Source organism: Chiloscyllium plagiosum, unplaced genomic scaffold (genome assembly GCF_037043375.1).
Source record: "Chiloscyllium plagiosum isolate Xiang-an unplaced genomic scaffold, Cpla_swu_hap1 HiC_scaffold_30, whole genome shotgun sequence".
Classification (NCBI taxonomy): domain Eukaryota; kingdom Metazoa; phylum Chordata; class Chondrichthyes; order Orectolobiformes; family Hemiscylliidae; genus Chiloscyllium; species Chiloscyllium plagiosum.
This window is the reverse complement of record NW_028270168.1, coordinates 54,943,862-54,967,252: the sequence shown is the minus strand read 5'-3', so window position 1 is coordinate 54,967,252 and position 23,391 is coordinate 54,943,862. Positions and strand designations below refer to the sequence as shown.

The 23,391-nt window shown below is 44.0% G+C and overlaps 1 protein-coding gene across 4 annotated transcripts in view; it reads right to left on the bottom strand.

Moving 5' to 3' along the window:
- Positions 1-23,391, bottom strand: part of LOC122563766 (nuclear GTPase SLIP-GC-like) — a 147,118-nt gene that overhangs the window by 26,190 nt on the left and 97,537 nt on the right. For all 4 annotated transcript variants that reach the window (XM_087976961.1, XM_087976960.1, XM_087976963.1 and 1 more), the window contains 3 exons: positions 10,589-10,715; positions 5,025-5,152; positions 4,664-4,837 (listed from right to left, as the gene is read on the bottom strand). In XM_087976961.1, coding sequence (XP_087833087.1) covers positions 4,664-4,837; positions 5,025-5,152; positions 10,589-10,715 — 429 coding nt within the window. The remainder of the gene's footprint in view (positions 1-4,663; positions 4,838-5,024; positions 5,153-10,588; positions 10,716-23,391) is intronic.

Below are 23,391 nucleotides of genomic sequence, written 5' to 3'. Positions count from 1 at the left end.
GGGATGATAGATATAAGGACAAATGTCAGAGGTAGTTTTTTTACTTGGAGTAGTAAAGGCATGGAACACATTGCCTGCAACCGCAGTAGACTCGCCAAATATAAGGGCGTTTAAATGGTCATTGGATAGACATATGGATGAAGATAGAATAGACATAGGTTAGATGGGCTTCAGATTGGTTCCACAGGTTGGCGCAACATCGAGGGCCCAAGGGCCTGTACTGCGCTGTAATGTTCTATTTTCTATGTTATCATTTTAAAGGGCCTCTCACTTTATGCCAAAATATTAACTTGAAGGGAGTGAACTGAGTAGATTCAGTGGGTGCAACTTGGGGCATCTCTAATGGCAAACAATACGAATGGGATGCCTTTATCCCAATCATTCAGTAATCCTGACGGGATGCTCTCAACATGGTCTTCAAAGTCTGATACCACCTTTCTAAAGCTCCCTGGGACTCAGGATGATACACACTGGATTTAAAGTGCTGTATACCAACGCTATCCATAACCTCCTTTAACAGCCTAGCAGTAAAAATTTGATCCTTGGTCCGACTGAATCTCTGGGTAGCCCATACCATGTGAAGAAAGCTACTGACTCCTCTACTACCCTTTTTGCCTTGATACTCTGTAATGGAATTGCCTCCAGAAATCTGGTAGACACATCCATTATGTGTCTGTACCATTAACAAGTACTGGTTCCCACTTTTAGTTCTCGGGAGGGGACCTACACAATCAATTATAACCCGTGTGAAAGGTTCTTCAAGTGTGGGAATTAGCAATAAAGGTCATGGTTTTATTACTGCCTGTGGCTTACCTAACATTTGGCATGTATGACACGCACGGCAAACGTTCACCACATCCTTATGCATTCTAGGCCAATAAAAATGTTTCTGTGCCTTAGCCAGAGTCTTTCATACCCCTCGGAAGTTATAGGGAATGCTGGATGACTAAATAAATTGAAGGTTTGGTTAAGAAAAAGGAAGCATATGTAAGGTATAGACAGGATAGATCGAGTGAATCCTTAGAGTATAAAGACAGTAGGAGTATACTGAAGTGAGACATCAGGAGAGCAAAAAGGGGACATGAGATAGCTTTGGCAAATAGAATTAAGGAGAATCCAAAGGGTTTTTACAAATACATTAAGGACAAAAGGGTAATGAGGGAGAGAATAGGGCTGTTCAAAGATCAGCAAGGCGGCCTTTGTGTGGAGCCACAGGAGGTGGGGGAGATACTAAACGAGTATTTCGCATCAGTGTTTCCTGGGGAAAAGGACATGGAAGATATAGAATGTAGGGAAATAGATGGTGACACCTTGAAAAATGTCCATATTACTGAGGATGGATGCTGGATGCCTTATGCCTTGAAACGCATAAGAGTGGATAAACCCCCAGGACATGATCAAGTGTACCTTAGAACTCTGTGGGAAGCTCGGGAAGAGATTGCTGGGCCTCTTGCTGAGATATTTGTATCATTGATAGTCACAGGTGACGTGCCGGAAGACTGGAGGTTGGCTAACATGGTGCCACTGTTTAGGAAAGGTGGTAAGGACAAGCCAGGGAACTATAGACCAGTCAACCTGGTGGGCAAGTTTAGATTAGATTCCCTACAGGAGTTGTTGGAGGGAATCCTGAGGGACAGGATGTACATGCATTTGGAAAGGCAAGGACTGCTTACGGATAGTCAACATGACTTTGTGCGTGGGAAATTGTCTCACAAACTTGTTCGAGTTTTTTTGAAGAAGTAACAAAGATGATTGATGAGGGCAGAACGGTAGGTGTGATCTATATGGACTTCAGTAAGGCATTTGACAAGGTTCCCATGGGAGAATGGTTAGCAAGGTTAGATCTCAAAAAATACAGGGAGCACTAGCCATTTGGATACAGAACTGGCTCAAAAGGTAGAAGACAGAGGGTGGTGGTGGGAGGGTTGCTTTTCAGACTGGAGGCCTGTGACCAGTGGAGTGCCACAAGGATCGGTGCTGGGTCCACTACTTCTCATCATTTACATAAATGATTTGGATGAGAGCATAAGAGGTACAGTTAGTAAGTTTGCAGATGACAACAAAATTGGAGGTATAGTGGACAGCGAAGAAGGTTACCTCAAATTACAACAAGATCTTGATCAGATGGGCCAATGGGCTGAGAAGTGGCAGATGGAGTTTAATTCAGATAAATGCAAGGTGCTGCATTTTGGGAAACGCAAATCTTAGCAGGACTTATACACTTAACGGTAAGGTCCTGGGGAGTGTTGCTGAACAAAAAGACCTTGGAGTGCAGGTTCATAGCTCCTTGAAAGCAGAGTTGCAGGTAGATAGGATAGTGAAGGCGGCGTTTGATATGCTTTTCTTTATTGGTCAGAGTATTGAGTATAGGGTTGGAAGGTCATGTTACGACTGTACAGGACATTGGTTAGGCTACTGTTGGAATATTGCATGCAATTCTAATCTCCTTCCTATCGGAAAGATGTGGTCAAACTTGAAAGAGTTCAGAAAATATTTTCAAGGATGTTGCCAGGGTTGGAGGGTTTGAGCTATAGGGAGATGCTGAACAGGCTGAGGCTGTTTTTCCTGGAGCATCGGAGGCTGAGGGGTGTCCTTATAGAGGTTTACAAAATCATGAGGGGCATGGATAGGATAAATTGACAAAGTCTTTTCCCTGGGTGGGGAGTCTAGAACGAGAGGGCATAGGTTTAGGGTGAGAGGGGAAAGATGTAAAAGAGACCTAAGGCGTAACGTTTTCATGCAGAGGGTGGTGCGTGTATGGAATGAGCTGCCAGAGGAAGTGGAGGAGGCTGGTACAATTGCAACTTTAAATGGCATTTGGATGGGTATATAAATAGGAAGGGTTTGGAGGGATTTGGGTCGGCATGGACGGGTTTGACCGAAGGGTCCATTTCCGTGCTGTACACCCCTATGACTAAGTCGCAACTTCTCAAGTTCAAATTCTCTCTCCTTCTCTATCCCTTTGCTCAGCTAAGAACTCTCTTTTTACTCTCCCTCTTTGTTTGTTTATCTTCTAACTCCATTTTTCTCAATGATAATTTAAGTTTTCCTAACTCTACTGCACTTGTCTGTTTCTCTGTCACACCTAAGGTTTCAGTAACTCCTTTACAATCTCAGCTCTTCTTTTGTCCTTTGTTAAACCCAAATCTAACTTCTTTGCTAATTCTAAAAGTATGGCCTTTTTCTTTCCTTCAAAACTTTCTTGGCAAATTTGAGAATCACCTTCAAACCCCAGAACCTCTTTAACAATTTTAAGAGCCATTTCTTTCATCTTTAATTTAACCAACCACAAGTCACCGAAATTGAACAAATTGTCTCACCTACATTTTATTTAAAGACATGGGACACTAATCTGAAGAAGTGTTTACATCTACTGGGCTTTTTCGTACCCCAAATTCTATTCAAATCTGTTCAAATCTCAGACTGGATCTGTCTGAACCTTTTCAAATTGTGGACGAAAGCCCCAAACCGTAACGACACGGAGTAAACCCCTCTGCTAATTTAAACCAACCACACAGAAAAGTTTCACCTTGTGCTGTAATCGGTTAAAATTTCAGAGGCAATGAACTATCCCAGAGGTCATTATTTAAAGTGAAAAGCAACAACTTTATTTTTTAAGTCCAGAGAATATTAAACCAACAAGTATTTACAACTCCTTTCTCTTAAATCTATCTTTTACCTCCCACACTACAATACTAGTCGAATAAAATGCCCGATTAACATTTATATATAAATATTAAAAAAAAATCACATTTCAAAACCAGCCAGCTTTGTCGATTCTCCTTTGTAGATTTTCACGAGGTCGGTTTTGATGTTCTGCTGTGCAAACTTCTTCTAGACAGGTCACTTTCAGAGAACTCTTCAGCTAGGAGTCTATATATTGGTCCTGGGCAGTTCTCCTCCTAACTGTTCAAAATGTATGGTTTATACTCCACAACATCGGATCATTTCATTGGTTTTAATATGATCAAAATACTCGATCCAAATTTGATTGGATTTTGGTATCTTGGGGCATAATTTAAACTGATCGGCGGAATTTGTTTTTGTTTCATGGGAACTCAGCTGCAGCTATTTGTTTTAACCAAGTGTTACATTTGAACTTTGTTCAGAACACTTTGTGCTGTATCAGACCTTGCTAGCTTTTCATTCTCTTAAAGGTACAGGACACCTCTACACCTTCGTAACATTTTCAAGCCCGATTGGAATGTGTAGAAGTTCAAGACAGAAGTGAATAGCTTTTTGGATATTAAGAGAATTATGCAATGTGAGGATAATGTAGCAAGATGTGGGTGAGATAGTTCAGCCATGGTCTCATGCAATTTTAATAATAAATAGATTAGTGATCTTTGAGGATGCAATAAATGGGATAGATAAAGGGTAAACAGTAGAGTCATGTATTTATATTTCCAAATGCATTCAAGCAGAAGTCATATTATAGGTTACTACACAATACAAGAACTCAATATTGGGTAATATATTAGCAAGGACATAGGATTGGTTAACTAACATGAAACAAAGAGAATATAGGTCAATGTGATTTGGAACCTGCAGAAATTTATTCCTAGTTTGGTAATTAATTCTGGCAACAATAAAATGAAATCATATACTGAAATCATCCATGCAAGATACAAACCCTGCTGCTAGTCCCACTTGGTGTACCTACCCGCTCTATCTGTTGTTGAATGACTTTCCCACACTTTTTCTCTGCTTCCTGAACTCCTTGTTTGAGATGATCCTGCAGACGTTTGCAGATATCCTCCAGATGTTCATTAAAAGCTTCCAAACTCATGTGGAATTCTTTATTAATGGTGTTGAACCTGCTTTTCAGGATCTCATTCTGGAAATGTGTAATAATTCAGAAACCAGTCAGGCTTTTGTCAATTTTGATCAAAAATAGGCTTCAAAAGGGTTTTTACAAGAATTATTAGGATAGTGTCTGAAAGGCTAGGGCAGAGGAGAGTGTCCAGAGGTATTTGGGATTTGAGGATGCAGAGCTCAGTGTGCTGAGGTTTAATTATAAATACCTGTTTATTTTGGTTGAGCGATATAAGGAGGAGCAGCATCCCCCACACTTCAGACACGTAGATATTCACCACTTTCTTTCTTTCTTTCAAATACAAGTCGATGATGTGTTTTCTCAGACTTGATATTTCTAAAAATGATACAATCACAAGAGGTACTGTACTGACCACATGAGAAACCTGCAAAATGTTAAAGTTATTCTCATTTGTGCTGCTGACACATTGACAAATAGAGAGTAAGGACTTGAAAACAATAAGTTTCCATTCATTCCCCAGTTCTTCAGCTGCCTCAGGTTTTGAATGCAACTACAGGCCGAGTGTTTACCGCATCTCAATGAAAATGAATCTGATGATTTGAAGATTAAGTTCAACTCAGAAGGTGCAAAGGAGTTTCTCCCAATAGGTTACACTGGAAACAGTAATGGCAATGTCACAATCACAGGATTAACAATATAGAACATAGAATAGTACAGCATAGGACACGCCCTTAAGCCCACGATGTTGTGCGGAGCATTTATCTTAATCTAAGATCAATCTAACCTTCATTTGTGTCTCTCTGGTTGATGTGATGTGTCAAGTGGGTTAGCACAATGGGTGGTGTGTGGAGGAAAAGCACCCAATTGAGGACAGTAGAGAGACTTTGCTGAGGAGCATTCTGGGAAAAGTTGGCTCAGTCACTATGACTGATCAGCTGAGGGAGGAAGAGCCACCTCCTCCACCCAAGCGATAAAAGAGCATCCAAATGAGAATGGCAGATTATTGCGTGTAAAAATCTGGTCATCCGTTGAGGTACTTTCTGTTCTTGTATGTGGCACAGGTCTCCCATTCCCCAAAACTGTGCTGTTTCAGTCACCTGAGGCATCTTCCATTTTATCCGGAAGCCAAAGACAGACCGGGTCTGCAGGAGCTCCATCCTGGTAAACCTCCTCTGCACCCGTTCCAGTGCCTCCACATCCTTCCTATAGTATGGCGACCAAAACTGCACACAATACTCCAGATGCAGCCGCACCAGAGTCTTATACAACTGCAACATGACCTCAGGGCTCCGGAACTCAATTCCTCTACCAATAAAAGCCAGTATACCATATGCCTTCATTATCGCACTACTTACCTGGGTGGCAACTTTCAGAGATCTGTGTACATGGACACCAAGATCCCTCTGCTCATCCACACTACCAAGCATCCGACCATTAGCCCAGTACCCCATCTTCTTGTTACTCTTACCAAAGTGAATCACCTCACACTTACCTACATTGAACTCCATTTGCCACCTTTCTGCCCAGCTCTGCAACTTATCTATATCCCGCTGTAACCTGACACATCCTTCCTCACTGTCAACAACTCCACCGACTTTCGTATCATCCGCAAACTTGCTCACCCAACCTTCCAGCCCCTCCTCCAAGTCATTTATAAAAATGACAAACAGCAATGGTCCCAAAACAGATCCTTGCGGAACACCGCTAGTAACTGCACTCCAAGATGAACCTTTACCATCAACTACTACCCTGTCTTCTTCCAGCCAGCCAATTCCTAATCCAAACCTCCAACTCACCCTCAATGCCATACCTCTATTTTTTGCAGTAGCCTACCATGGGGAACCTTATCAAACGCCTTACTAAAATCCATATACACCACATCTACCGCTTTACCCTCATCTACCTCCTTACTCACCTTCTCAAAGAATTCAATAAGGTTTGTGAGGCACGACCTGCCCTTCACAAAACCATGCTGACTATCCTTGATCACATTATTCCTATCCAGATGTTCATAAATCCTATCCCTTACAATTCTCTCTAAGACTTTGCCCACAACAGAAGTGAGACTCACCGGCCTATAGTTACTAGGGTTATCCCTACTCCCCTTTTTGAACAAGGGAACCACATTTGCTATCCTCCAGTCTACTGGCACTATTCCTGTAGACAACGAGGACATAAACATCAAGGCCAATGGCTCTGCAATCTCCTCCCTTGCTTCCCAGAGAATCCTAGGATAAATGCCATCAGGCCTAGGGACTTATCTATTTTCACCCTTTCCAGAATTTCCAACACCTCTTCTCTACATACCTCAAAGCCGTCCATTCTAATTAATTGTGACTCAATATTCACATCGGCAACAATATCCTGTTCCTGAGTGAATACTGACGAAAAGTATTCATTCAGTGTCTCCCCAATCTCTTCAGCCTCTACACGCAACTTCCCACTACTATCCTTGAACGGACCTACTCCTACCCTTGTCATTCTTTTATTCCTGACATACCTATAGAAAGCCTTAGGGTTTTCCCTAATCCCAGGAGAAAGTGAGGACTGCAGATGCTGGAGATCAGAGCTGAAAATGTGTTGCTGGAAAAACGGAGCAGGTCAGGCAGCATCCAAGGAACAGGAGAATTGACGTTTCGGGCATAAGCCCTTCTTCAGGAATGAGGAAAGTGTGTCCAGCAGGCTACGATAAAAGGTAGGGAGGAGGGACTTTGGAAATGCGATAGGTGGAGGGAGGTCAAGGTGAGGGTGATAGGCCGGAGTGGGGTGGGGGCGGAGAGGTCAGGAAAATGATTGCAGGTTAGGAAGGCGGTGCTAAGTTCGAGGGATTTGACTGAGACAAGGTGGGGGGGGAGGGGAAATGAGGAAACTGGAGAAATCTGAGTTCATCCCTTGTGGTTGGAGGGTTTTACCTTAGCCTGCTGGACACATTTTCCTCATTCCTGAAGAAGGGCTTATGCCCGAAACGTCGATTCTCCTGTTCCTTGGATGCTGCCTGACCTGCTGCGCTTTTCCAGCAACACATTTTCAGCTTTTCCCTAACCCTACCAACTAAGGACTTTTCATGTCCCCTCCTTGCTGCTCTTAGCTCTCTTCAGATCCTTTCTGGCTACCTTATAACTCTCAATCACCCCAATTGAACCTTCATGCCTCATCTTTACATAGGCCGCCCTCTTCCATTTAACAAGGGATTCCAATTACTTATTAAACCGCGGCTCCCTCACACGACCCTTTCCTCCCTGCCTGACAGGTACATACTTATCACGGACACTCAATAGTTGTTCCTTGAACAAGCTCCACATATCAATTGTGCCCATGCCTTGAAGCCTACTTTTCCAAGCCACGCATCCTATGTCGTGCCTCACCACATCATAATTTCCCTGCCCCCAACTATAACTCTTGCCCTGCAGTGCACACATATCCCTCTCCATCACTAGAGTAAAAGTCACTGAATTGTGGTCACTGTCCCCAAAGTGCTCACCTATCTCCAATTCTAACACGTGGCCTGGTTCGCTACCCAGAACCAAATCCAGTATGGCCTCACCTCTTGTTGGCCTGTCTACATATTGTGTCAGGAACCCTCCTGCACACATTGGACAAACACCGACCCATCTAACGAACTCGAGCTATAGCTTTCCCAGTCAATATTTGGAATGTTAAAGCCCCCATAACAACCCCCCTATTACTTTAACTCTTCTCCTGAATCATCCTCGCAATCCTTTCTTCTACGTCTTACGAGATACTAAACGAGTATTTTACATCAGTGTTTATTTGGAGAAGGACATGGAAGATATAGAATGTAGGGATACAGATGGTGACACCTTGAAAAATGTCCATATTACAGAGGAGAAAGTGCTGATGTGTTAAAACACAAAACGCTGGGCAGCACGGTGGCACAGTGGTTAGCACTGCTGCCTCACAGCACCAGAGACCCGGGTTCAATTCCCGCCTCAGGCGGCTGACTGTGTGGAGTTTGCACATTCTCCCAGTGTCTGCGTGGGTTTCCTCAGGGTGCTCTGGTTTCCTCCCACATTCCAAAGATGTGCAGGTCAGGTGAATTGGCCATGCTAAATTGCCCGTAGTGTTAGGGGAAGGGGTAAATGTGGGGGAATGGGTCTGGGTGGGTTGCGCTTCGGCAGGTCGGTGTGGACTTGTTGGGCCGAAGGGCCTGTTTCCACACTAAGTAATCTAATAAGGTGGATAAATCCCCAGGACCTGATCAGGTGTAGCCCAGAACGCTGTGGGAAACTCGGAAAGTGATTGCTGGGCCCCTTGCCAAGATATTTGTATCATCAATAGTCACAGGTGACGTGCCAGAAGATCACAGGTTGGCAAACATTGTGCCACTATTTAAGATGGTAAGGACAAGCCAGAGAACTGTAGACCAGTGAGCCTTGACGATGGTAGTGGGCAAGTTGTTGAAGAAAATCCTGAGGGACAGGATTTAAATGTATTTGGACAGGCAAGGACTGATTAGGGATTCAACATGGCTTTGTGTGTGTCAAATCATGTCTCAACACAGGGAGAACTGGCCATTTGGATACAGAACTGGCTCGAAGGTAGAAGACAGAGGGTGGAAGTGGAAATGGAGGGTTGTTTTTACGACTGGAGGCCCGTGACCAGTGGAGTGCCACAAAGATCGATGCTGGGTCCACTACTTGTCATTTTATATAAATGATTTGGATGTGAACATAAGAGGCATAGTTAGTAAGTTTGCAGATGACACCAAAATTGGAGGTGTAGTGGATAGCGAAGAAGGTCACCTCAGATTATAATGGGGATCTTTATCAGATGGGCCAATGGGTTGAGGAGAGTCAGATGAAGTTTAATTTAGATAGATGCCAGGTGCTGCATTTTGGAAAAGCAAATCAGAGCAGTACTTATACACTTAAGGGTAAGGTCCCAGAGAGTATTGTGGAACAAGGAGACCTTGAAGTGCAGGTTCACAGGTCCTTGAAAGTAGAGTCGCAGGTAGATAGGATAGTGAAGGCAGCATTCGGTATGCTTTCCTTTATTGGTCAGAGTATTGAGTATATTGAATCAGTTAGTTAATAGTTAGTTAATCTCTTCAACTTGGAGTATATGTTGCTGAACAAAGAAACCTTGGAATGCAGGTTCATAGCTCCTTGAAAGTGGAGTCGCAGGTAGATAGGATAGTGAAGACAGTATTTGATATGCTTGCCTTTATTGCTCAGAGCACCGAGTATAGGAGTTGAGAGGTCATGTTGCGGCTGTACAGGACATTGTTTAAGTCACTTTTGGAATACTGTGGGCAATTCTGGTCTCCTTCCTCTTGGAAGAATGTTATGAAACTTGAAAGGGTTCAGAAAAGATTTACAAGGCTTTTGCCAGCGTTGGAGAGTTTAAGCTTTAGGGAGAGGCTGAATAAGTGGGGCTGTTTTCCCTGGAGTGTTAGAGGTTGAGGGGTGACCTTATAGAGGTTTGTAAAATCACGAGGGGCATGGATAGGGTAAATAGACAAAGTCTCTAGGGTGGGAGTCCAGAACTGGAGGGCATAGATTTATGATGAGATGGGAAAGATTTTAAAGGGATCTTTTCCATGCAGAGGGTGGTGCATGTATGGAATGAGCTGCCAGAGGAAGTGGTCAAGGCTGGTACAATTAATTACAACATTTAAAAGGCATCTGGACACGATATGAAGAGGAATGAGTTAGAGAGAAATGGGCCAAGTGCTGGCCACTGAGACAAGATTAGTTTAGGATATCTGGTTGGCATGGACGAGTTGGAGCAAAGGGTCTGTTTCTGTGCTGTACACCTTTATGACTCCATTAAAACACACTTCACACAAACCTGTTGTTTCTGCAAAAATGTTGCTTGGTCCTTTATGTTCATGTTCTAACTTCCAATATTGTTTTGCACTCACAGTGTAGACACACAGATCATCTTTTGAAAACTCCAATTGGGTGGATTCTTTTGTCTGAAAATAAAAATATGAAATGAGGAATGCTGTTTCAAAATGTCTGTTCCCAAGTTCAATAATTAGAACCAGGAAAAATGATTAGAAAATCTCACTTTATTCCATTCTTACATTTTCAGCCAAACAGCCCTCACATTTGAGATGTTCTTTCTCATTGCCCCCCATTATTCCAGCAGGATTCCTCATCCAGAGACACAAACTGTGTTTTAAGAGTCAATGCTGAGAGTGGAGTGGGCTGGGTAAGCACGGAGTGAGACGTTGGCTGAGGAGTGGAGTGGAAAAGTGTGGTGCTGGAAAAATACAGCACATTAGGCAGCATCCGAGGAGCAGGAGAGTCAACGTTTCGGACATAAGCCCTTTATCAGGAATGTGGAAGGGGAAAGAGGGCTGAGAGATAAATAGTGGAGTGGGGGTGGGGTCGGGAAGGTAGCTGAGAACGCGATAGATTGGATGCAGGTGGGGGCAGGTGATTGTGATAGGTTGGTGGGGAGGGTGGAACGAATAGGTGGGAAGGGAGATGGACAGATAGGACAGGTCGTGAGGGGGGTGCCAAGTTGGAGGGTTGGATCTGGAATGGAGGTGGGAGTTGGGGTGGGGTGTGTGTGTGGGGGTGGAGGGGAGATTTGGAAACTACAGAAGTCATTGTTGATGCCATGAGGTTGAAGGATTCCAAAGGTGGAAAAGGAGGCATTCTTTCTCCAGTTGTCAAGTGGCTTTGATTTAGCGGTGGAGGACGCCCAGGACTTTAATATCCTTGGGGGAATGGGAGGGGTAGTTGAACAGTCGGCCGCAGGGATATAGGGTTGTTTGGCTCATGTGTCCCAGAGATGTTCCCTGAAACACACCATGAGTTGGCGTCCTGTCTCCCCAATCTAGGGGAGATGGCATCAAGAGCAACGGACTCAGTAGATGAGGTGGGTGGATGTGCAGGAAATTCTCTGCTGGATGCATGGAGATCCATTGCGGCCTTAGACTGAGGTGAATGGGGAGGTATTACATCTCTTGCAAGGGAAAGTACCAGGGATATATTTCCCTCCCCACCACCTTCCCTTGCCACCACAAGGTGTGTAAAATCTGTGCCCATACCACCCCTCTCACATCCGTCCAAGGCCCCATATCACATCTAGCAGAGATTTTCCTGCACATCCACCACCCTCATATACTGTGTCCATTGCTCTCGATGTGGTCTCCTCTTCATCGTGGAGACAGGACACCAACCTGCAGAGTGTCTCAGAGAACATCTCTGGGACACAGGCACCAAACAACCCAACCACCCTGTGGCTGGCCACTTCAATTGTCCTTTCCACTCTGCCAAGGACATCCAAGTCCTGGGCCTCCTCCACCGCCAAATCCAAGCCACCTGATGACTGGAGGAAGAATGTCTCATTTTCAACCACACAGCATCAACTTCATTAGTTTCCAAATCTCCCCCCCCCACACCTCATCTCAGATCCAATCCTTCAACTCAGCACCACCCTATTGACCTGTCCATCTTTCTTCCCACTGACCTATCACAACTACCCCCCACCTGCACCTACCTATCGCCTCCCCAGCTACCTACCCCCAGTTCCACCCCCTAATTTGTGTCTCAGCCTCCTTTCCCCTCCACATTCCTGATGAAAGCTTATGCCCGAAAGGTCAACTCTCCTGCTCCTCAGATGCTGCCTGACCTGCTATACTTTTCCAGCGCCACATACTTTTCTAGCATCTCTCTAGCATCTGCAATATTCACTTTCTCCTAGTTACAGAGTGGAATGGGCTGCTGAAGCCAGAGCGGTACTGTAGTGGGAGAGAAAGAAAAGTTGGACTCCAAGTTTATAATTCTTTTGCTTAACTTTAAGTTAATGAGATATGCACTGAATCATGGCAACAATATAAACTTGTCATGGTATTTGTATATGCATGACAATGAATGATTCAATCAATCAATCCAACACTGAGGATATGTCCAGAATTTTAACATCAGACAGGTGACATGGCATTTGGAATTCTTACCCCCACTTGAAGAGAACAGTATCTATCCTGTTAGTTATATTGTCTCCTATTGCTACCATGTTGCTTTTCCTCTCATTACTTGAATGATTCCCTGTACCTTTGTGCCATGGTCAGTTGGCCATTTTCCCTACAGACCCCACTATCATGCCCAAAGCTTGCAAGAACTTTGAAACTGTCTCTGTACTGCAGACATTTAAAGCTCATTGAACTCTCCTCAGTGAGTTCCTGTGCCTCATGTTTGGTCTGTGATAAAGGATTTGAATTACCTAGACTGAGGGCTGTTGCTGCCTTCTGGAGCAGTGTGTTGCAGACTGGTACATTCTAAGGTCCAGGACTACGTGCTGAGGGATGCACAAAAGCCAAGGCACAGTGGGGAAAGACCACTACCTGAGGTCTTCATGCTCAAGTTAATTGGGGTCCCTTCAGTAATCACACCCTCACAGCACCTGAAATGTACGTAATTGTAATATTGTATGTGTAAGAGAGATCTTTGGAGTTTAATTTTTATATATAAAGAGATTTTGTTATGAATAGGGTATGTTTTGGAATAAAAACAAATTCTGTGAGAAGTTAGCTCAGTCACCACAACCGAACAATTGATTGAGGAAGAATCCCACCCCTTGTGATAAATAGAGGCAAGAGCATCCAATAAAAAGTGACAGACACGTCACTGAGGAGCATTCTGGGAGAAGTCAGCTCATTCACCCATGACTGAACAGTGAATGGAGGAAGAATCTGGTGTCAAGGAATGGTAAGCCCCAAAAATTACATTACCATAGTGTAGAACATAGAAAAATACAGTGCAGTACAGGTCCTTTGGCCCTTGATATTGTGCTGACCTGTGAAACCGATCTGAAGCCCATCTAACCTATCTATTGCATTTTTGTCCATATATCTATCCAATGACCATTTAAATGCCCTTAAAGTTGGCAAGTCTACTACTGTTGCAGGCAGTGTGATCCACCCGGCTATTACTGAGTAAAGAAATTACTTCTGACATCTGTCCTTTATCTATCACCCCCTCAATTTAAAGCTATGTCCCCTCATGCTAGCCATCACCATCCAAAGAAAAAAGGCTCACTGTCCAACCTGTCTAACCCTCTGATTATCATATTTGTCTCAATTACGTCACCTCTCAACCTTCTTCTCTCAAACAAAAACAGCCTCAAGTCCCTCAGCCTTTCATCATAAAACCTTCCCTCCATACCAAGCAACATCCTGGTAAACCTTCTCGGAACCCTTTCCAAAGCTTCCACGGCCTTCCTATAATGCAGTGACCAGAACTGTCAAGTGCATCTGCACCAGAGTTTTGTACAGCTGGAACATTACCTCATTGCTCAGAAATGCAATCCCTCCACCAATAAAAGCTAATACACCATATGCTTTCTTAACAACCTTATCAACCTGGGTGGCAACTTTCAGGGATCTATGCACGTGGACACAGAGATCGCTCTGTTCATCTACTCTACCAAGAATCTTACTATTAGCCCAGTACTCCGCATTCCTGTTACTCCTTCCAAAGTGAATCATCTCACTTTTCCGCATTAAAACAGGACTTCTACACTTAATGGTAAGGTCCTGGGAGTGTTGCTGAACAAAGACGTTGGAGCATAGGTTCATAGTGCCTTGAAAGTAGAGTCGCAGGTAGATAGGATAGTGAAAGCAGCTTTTGTTCTGCTTTCCTTTACTGGTCAGAGTATTGAGTATAGGAGTTGGGAGGTCATGTTATGGCTGTACAGGACATTGGTTAGGCCACTTTTGGAAGGATATTGTGAAACTTGAAAGGGTTCATACAATGTTGCCGCCAGGATTGGAGGATTTGAACTACAGGGAGAGGCTGAAAAGGCTGGGGCTGGTTTCCCTGGAGCATTGGAGGCTGAGGAGTTACCTTATAGAGGTTTATAAAATCATGAGGGGGGATGGATAGGATAAATAGACAAGGTCTTTTCCTTGGGGTGGGGCAGTTCAGAACCAGAGGGTGTAGGTTTAGGTTGAGAGAGGAAAAATATAAAAAGGGACCTAAGGGGCAACATTTTCATGCAGAGGGTAGTGTGTGCATAGACTGAGCTGCTAGAGGAAGTGATAGAGGGTAGTACAATACAGCATTTAAAAGGCATCTGGATGAGTATATGAAAAGGAGGGGTTTAGAGGGATAAGAGTAAGTGCTGTTAAATGGGACTATATTAGGTTAGGATATCTGGGCGGCATGCACAAGTTGGACCAAAGGGTCTGTTTCTTATGCCGTACATCTCTATGACTCAACTCCATTTGCCACCTCTCAGCCCAGTTCTGCAGCTTATCTATGTCCCTAGTCTGTAGGGAAACCAATATCCTTGCAGAGAGGTTTGCTCATGCTACTCGTGAGGTTTTAAACCAAAATGGCAGGGGTCAGGAAACCAGAGCAGCAGGTCAGCAAGTAAAGGGATTGAGGGGAAGGTTGATTTTAAGACTAAAATGTTAAAAAAGGAGAGTCAGAGACATGTAAATGAATACCTATGGTACTAATGGGCTGAAATGGGTTTATTTCAATGCAAGGAGTTTTATAGGCAAGGCAGATGAGCCTAGAGCCTGGATCAGTGCATGGGACTATGATGTTGTGGCCATTGCAGAGACTTGGTTAAGAGAGGGACAGGATTGGCTTCTCAACTTTCCAGGGTTTCACTGTTTTAGACAAGGTAGAGAGGAAGGTAAGAGGGGTGGAACAGTTCCATGACTAATCAGGGAGAATATCACTTCTGCACTCAGAACATACTGGAGGGCTCGTCCACTGCGGCAACATGGGTACAGCTCAAAAATAGGAGTGACTGCAATCACTCTGATTAGATTATACCATAGGTCCCCTCCAACAGCTACCAGATATTGAGCAACAAATATGTAGACAGATGATGGAAAGATGCAACAACAACAGGGTGGTCACAAGGGGTGGTTTTAACTTCCCCAGTATTGACTAGAACTCCATTTGATCAAGAGGCTCAGACAGGGCAGAATTTGTAAGGTATATCAAAGAGGGCTTCTTGGAACAGTAGATGGATAGACCAACTCGAGGAGGGAAACTTATATTGGCTATTGAGCCCAGCCGGGTGATTGGCCTTTCAGCAAGAGCGCATTTTGGAACCAGTGATCACAGCTCCTTAAGTTTTAACAGTTATGAATAAGGATAAGTCAGGACCTTGTGAAAAGACACTGAATTGGGGGAGGGCAAATTATGTCAGTATTAGCAGGAGCTAGGGAAATAGGATGAGCTTTAATCAGCAAGTCCATATTTGAAATAGAATCAGAAATTCATATGATAATACAGCATTGGAAATAGGCCTTTCGGCCCAAACTGATCCATGCTGACAACGGAGCCAACTCAGGCAGCTCTAATTGTTCACATTTGGTCCATATCCAAGCCCATCCCATCCATGTACCTATCCCAATGTTTTATAAATGGTGCTACTGTACTTGCCTCAACCACTTACTCTGGCACCCCATTCCACATATAAAACACTGAAGAAATTGCCCCTCAGGTCCTTCCTAAATTGTTCCCCTCTAACCTTAAATCTGTGCACTCTACTTTTCAACTCCCCATCCCTGGGATAAAGACTATATGCATTCATCCTATCTAAGCCCCTCATGATTTTATACACCTCATAAGGTTAGCCCTTATTCTCCTACATTCCAAGGAATAAAGTCCTATCCTGGTCAACCTCTCCCTATAATGCAGGCCTACTAGTCCCGGCAACATCCTTGTAAACTTTCTTTGCAGTTGAACTATGACAGTTTTCCTATAACAGGGTGACCAAAACTGTACACAATACTCTAAGTGTGGGCCTCACCAAAGACTTATAAAACAGTAACATAACGTCCTAACTCCTATTCTCAATGCCTTGACCGATGAAGGTCAGCATGCTAAATGCCTTCCTCACCACCCTGTCTACCTGTGATGTCACTTTCAACAAACTATGTATGTGTACTCCTCAGTCCCACAACATTCCTCAGGCCCTTACCATTTACTGTACAAGTCCTCTCTTGATTCGACTTTCCAAAATGCAAAATCTCACACTTATCTGCATTGAATTGCATTTGCCACTCCTCAGCCCACTTACCCATCTGATCAGGATCCCTTTGTAATTTTTGATAACCTTCCTCACTATCAATAATACCTCATTTGTATCATACACAAACTTACCAATCATTCACATCCAGATCATTTATGTAAAGAAAGAAATAACAGTGGTCTCCGCAGCAACCTCTGTGGCCCACCACTAGTCACAAGACTAGAGAGTCTGAGAAATAACCTTTAACCATCACCCTTTGCTTCCTACCATCAAGCCAATTTTGGATCCAATTAGCTAGCTGGATTCCTGGATCCCATGTGACCTAACCATCATGACCAGCCTGCCGTTTAGTAAGGCCTTTGAAAAGGTCCCAAAGTTCATATCAACAACATCCACTGCCCTACCCTGATCTATCCTCTTTGTTACCTCTTCAACACTAAACGATGTGTCAAACATGACTTCCCGCGCACAAGTCCATGCTGACTATTCCTAATCAGACATTTGGATAGCCAATGTTGGTTGATTCAGTCCCTCAGTATCCTCTCCAACAACTTGACTACCACTGTTGTCAGGCTCACTGGCCTGTAGTTCCCTGGCTTGTCTTTGCTACTTTTTTAAAAACAATGGAACAACACGTGCCATCCTCCAGTCTTTCAGAACTTCACCAGTGGCTAAAGATGAAGCAAAAATCTCTGCAATTTCTTGCTCTGCAAAACGCTGCAAACACCTTCTCTCTGGTAATATGTTTGCAGTCAAATGCATCCCCACTTGTTTCCCTTATTTCCTTTATTTCCTTGGCATCCATGATTCTCTCCTCAGTAAACATGGAGGAGAAATATTCAATAAAAATCTTCCCCTCTCCTGCTGATCTTTAAGAGGATCGATTCTCTCCCGAGCCACGTCTTCACTCTGAAGATAGCTATAGAACCTCTTGGGAATACCTTTAACCTTATTTGCCAGATCCATCTCATATTCTCTTTTCGCTCTTCTGATTTCTCTCAAGGTGTGCTCTTACCCTTTTTACAGTCATCAAGGATTCCACTGGAGCCCCATAGCTTAAACCCAATGTATGCCTTCTTCTTTATCCTGACCAGAGCATCAATATCCTTAAACCCACCAGTGTTTCTCTTCATCCTAACAGGGACATGCTGTCCCTGGACTCTTGATGTCATTCTTTTAGAAACCTCCCTTTTGCCATTTGTTCCTTTTCCTTCAAACAGATTCACCCAGTTGACCTCTGCTAGACCCTGAAGGACTCCAGCCCGAAACATCAATTTTCCTGCTCCTCAGATGCTGCCTGACCTTGCTTTTCCAGCAACATGCTCAACTGATCTCCAGCATCTGGGGCAGCACAGGGGCTGTGGTTAGCACTGCTGCCTCACAGCACCAGGGTCTCAGGCTCAATTCCAGCCTTGGGCAACTGTGTGTGGAGTTTGCTCATTCTCCCCGGGTCTGCGTGGGTTTCCTCCCACAGTCCAAAAGTCTGCAGGTCAGGTGAATTGGTCATGCTAATTGACCATAGTTGTTGGGTGCATTAGTCAAAAGGGGGGGGTGGGTTACTCTTTGGAGGGTCAATGTGGACTTGCTGGGCTGCAGGACCTGCTTCCACATTGTAGGGAATCTAATCTGCAGACCTCACTGTCTCCTCTGCTAGATCCTGCCTAATGGCCCCGCTCCAGTTTAGCACCTTAACATAATTTTGAATAAAGACAGAACTGGTCCACTGGTTAAAATTAAGAGAGTGTTATGATCACTGGACCCAGAGTGCTCTCTGATTGACACTTCAGTCACTTGCCCAACCTCGTGTCCTAAGAGGAGGTCCAGGGTTCTCTACATACTGATTTAGATAGATAGAACATTACAGCACAGTACAGGCTCTTTGGCCCTCAATGTTGCACCGAACTGTGAAACCAATCTGAAGCCCATCTAACCTACACGATTCTATTTTCGTCCATATATGTTTATCCAATGACCATTTAAATGCCCTTAAAAGTTGGTGAGTCTACCACTGTTGCAGGCAGTGCATTCCATGCCCCTACTATTCTCAGAGTAAAGAAACTACCTCTCACATCTGACCTATATCTATTACCCCTGAATTTAAAGCTATGTCCCCCTCATGCTAGCCATCACCTACTGAAGAAAAAGGCTGTCACTATCCACTCTACCTAATCCTTTGATTATCTTATATGTCTCAATTAAGTCCCCTCTCAATCTTCTTCTCTCCAATGAAAACAGCCTCAAGTCCTTCAGCCTTTCCTTATAAGGCCTTCTCTCCAACCAAGCAACATCCTAGTAAATCTCCTCTGAACCCTTTCCAAAGCTTCCACATCCTTCCTATAATGCAGTGACCAGAACTGTACACAATACGCCAAGTTCAGCCACACTAGAATTTTGTTCAGTTGCAGCATGACATTTTGGTTCCAAAACTCAATCCCTCTACTTATAAAACCTAACACCGTATGCCTTCTTAACAGCCCTATCAACCTGAATGGCAACTTTCAGGGATATACGTGGACACAGATCTCGATTCATCTACTCTACCAAGAATCTTACCATTAGCCCAGAACTCTGCATTCCTGTTACTCTTTCCAAAGTGAATCACCTCCCACTTTTCCACATTAAACTCTAATTGCCACCTGTCAGCCCAGCTTTGCAATGTCCCTCAGTAACCTACAACATTCTTCGGCACTATCCACAATTCGTCAGACCTTAGTTTCATCTGCAAATTTACTAAACTACCCTTCTATGCCCTCATCCAGGTTGTTTATAAAAAATGACAAACAGAAGTGGTCCCTAAACAGATCCCTGTGGCACACGACTAGTAACTGAACACCAGGATGAACCGTTCCCATCAACCACCACCCTCTGGCTTCTTTCCAATTTCTGATCCTAACTGCTAAATTCCCCTCAATCGCATGCCTTGTTATTTTGTGCAATAGCCTACCATGGGGAACCTTATCAAACATTTGCCGAAATCCATATAGACCACAACCGTTTTACCCGCATCCACCTTTTGGTCACCATCTCAAAGAACTCAATAAGGGTTTGTAAGGTACGACCTACCCTACACAAAACAGTGTTGACTATCTTTAATCAACTTATTCCTTTCTAGATGATTATGAATCCTATCTCTCATAACCTTTTCCAACACTTTACCCACAACCGAAGTAAGGGTCACTGGTCTATAATTACCAGGCTTATCTCTACTCCCCTTCTTAAACAAGGGAACAACAGTTGCTATCCTCCAGTCTTCTGGCACTATTCCTGTAGACAATGATGACAAAAGATCAAAGCCAAAGGCTCAGCAATCTCCTTCCTGCTTCCCAGAGAATCAGAGGATAAATCCCACTTGGCCCAGGGTACTTCTCTACTTTCACACTTTCCAGAATTGCTAACACCTCTTCCTTGTGAGCACCAATCTCATCTACTCTAGTAGCCTATATCTCAGTATTGTGATGCTCAGTATCCTGACAACATTATCTTTTTCCAGTGTGAATACTGATGAAAAATATTAATTTAAAGCGTTCCCTATCTCCTCTGACTCCACACACAACTTCCCACTGCTGTCCTTGATTGGCCCTAATCTTACACTAGTCATTCTTTTATTCCTGATATCCCGACAGAAAGCCTTAGGGTTTTTCTTTATCCTATCTGACAACGACTTCTCATGTCCCCTCCTGGCTGTATGTAGCTTTCTCTTTTGGTCTTTCCTGGCTAACTTGTAACTCTCAATCGCTGTGAGTCTTCACAACTCATCCTAACATAAGCCACGTTCTTCCTCTTGACAAGAGATTCAACTTCTTAGTAAAGCACGGCTCCTCGCTCGACCTCTTCCTCCCTACCTGATCAGTACATACGTATCAAGGACACACAGTAGGTGATCCTTGAATAAGCTGAAAATGTGTTGCTGGAAAAGCGCAGCAGGTCAGGCAGCATCCAAGGAACAGGAGAATCGACGTTTCGGGCATAAGCCTTCCTGAAGAAGGGCTTATGCCCGAAACGTCGATTCTCCTGTTCCTTGGATGTTGCCTGACCTGCTGCGCTTTTCCAGCAACACATTTGCAGCTCTGATCTCCAGCATCTGCAGTCCTCACTTTCTCCTCTTGATCCTTGAATAAGCTCCACATTTCAATTGTGCCCACCCCCTGCAGTTTCTTTCCCCATCCTATGCATCCTAAATCTTGCCTAATCACATAGTCATTGCCTTTCCCCAGCTATAACTCTTATCCTGCATTATATACCTTTCCATTTCCATTGCTAAAGTAAACATAACTGAATTTGTGGTCATTATCACCAAAGTGCTAACATACTACCAAATCTAAACCTGGCCAGGTTCATTACCCAGTACCAAATCTAATGTTGGCCTGTCTACAAACTGTGTCAGGAAACCTTCCTGCACACATTAGACAAAGATTGACCCATCTAAAATATTTAAACTATAGTATTCCCAGTAAATACTTGGAAAGTTAAAGTCCACCATAACTACCCCAAGACTCTCATTCCTTTCGAGAATTGTTTTTGCTATCCTATCAACGACATCTCTGGAACTATTCGGAGGCCTATAGAAAACTCCCATAGGGTGACTTCTCCTTTCTAACCTCAGCCCATGCTACCTCAGTAGATGTGTCCTCAAACATCCTTTCTGCAACTCTAATACTGTCCTTGACTAACAGTGCCACCTGTCCCCTCTTTTGCCATCTGTGTTCTTACCCGAACCTGCAACAACCATTCCTGTCCCCGCTCTACCCATGTCTCTGTTTTTGCCATTTCATCGAATTCACAGGTTCCAACCCGTGCTGCAAGTTCACCCACCTTACTCTAGATGCTCCTGGTGTTGAAGTAGACACACTTCAAACCAACTTGCCAGTGCCATCTTGTAACCTTAAAACTTTATTTCTGACCTCACTACTCTCAACCTCCTGTATACTTGAATTACAATTTAAGTTCCCATCCCCCTGCTGAATTAGTTTAAACCCAAACAGCATTAGCAAATTTCCCCCCGAGGATATTGGTACCCCTCTGGTTCAGGTGAAGACCATCCTGGTTGTAGAGGTCCCACCTACCCCAGAAAGAGCTCCAATTATTCAGGAATTCAAAACCCTCCCTTCTGCACCATTCCTGTAGCCATGCGTTAAACCCCTCTCTCTCCCTATTCCTCACCTCGCTAGCATGTGGCACAGGCAACAAACCAGAGATGATAAACTCTTTGTTCTAGCTCTAGTTCCCTGAATTTCTGCCTTAGATCTTCACCTTTCTTCCTACCTATGTTGTTAGTGCTTATGTGGACCACGATTTGGGGCTGCCCCTCCTCCCCCTCAAGGATCCTGAAAACATGATCAGAGGCATCACGAACTCTGGCACCTGGGAGGCAACACACCAACCGTGCGTCTCTCTCGTTCCCACAGAACTTCCTATCTGTATCCCTAACTATGGAGTCCCCAGTGACTAAAGCTCTGCTCCTCTTCCCCCTTCCCTTCTGGGCAACAGAGACAGACTCTGGGCCAGAGACCTGTGTCCCATTGCTTACCCTGGTAAGACGTCCCCTCAAGCAGTATCCAAAAAGATGTCCTTGTTGAAGAGAATGGCCACAGAGGATCCTTGCACTTCCTGCTGGTTCCCTTTCCATTCCTTGACGGGAACCATTTACCTTCTTGTACCCGAGGTGTGACTACCTCCCTGTAATTCCTCTAAATAACCCACTCCGCCTCCCGAATGATCCAAAGTTAATCCAGGTCCAGTTCACCAACGTGGTTTGAGGAGCTGGAGTTGGGTGCACTTCCCGCAGATGCAGTTAGCAGGGACACTAGTAGTGACCCTTATCTCCCACATTCTGCAGGAGGAGCATTCAACTGCCCTAACCTCCATTCCCATTATTCTAAATTCCCAATGAGTCTACTGAAAAACAAAACAAAAAAAAACAAGTCACCTTCCCAATCCGGTGCACAGAACTTTTTTTTTGTTAAAGGAGGAAGATGGGTGGAGACACTACCCAAATAGTGTTTTAGGTAAAACAACTGCCCAAATATAAAGCTTCAGTTACCCAGCAGTCCCATGTCTGCTACTGTTCAGCGTGCTCTCTGCCTACACGTGAGGTCAGTTTTTATCTTTTAAATTGACCTTCTTCTCGGGTCTCTGGTCCTCACTGTCACTCCTCCCACTGCAACTGATGAACACCTGAGGTAAGTCTTTATCTTTAAATTTAGGAACTTTCTTGGACACATTTGACAAATTCTAGCCCATCCAAACCTTTTACACTCAGAATGGCCCAGTCAATTCAGAGGAAATTAAAATCTCCAAAACAGTATTACTCTATTATTCCTACAGGTGCCTGCAATCTCTCTACACATCTACTCCTCTAGTACTCACTGGCTATTTGGGACTCTCTAATACAGTCCTAACAGAGTGACCATCCCCTTACTGTTTTTATGTTCTAACCATATGGCCTCATTTGATGAACCCTTAAGAATATCTGCTCTAAGCACTTGTGGGAGTTGTTTAAAGGCCTACTGATCAGAGTACAGGACTGGGATGTTCCAGTAACGAGGAAGTACAAAGATGGCAAGGCAATGCACTCTTGGATAATAAGGGAGGTTGTGAATTTAGTCAAAAGGATAATAGAAGCATGTATAAGGTTTAGGGAG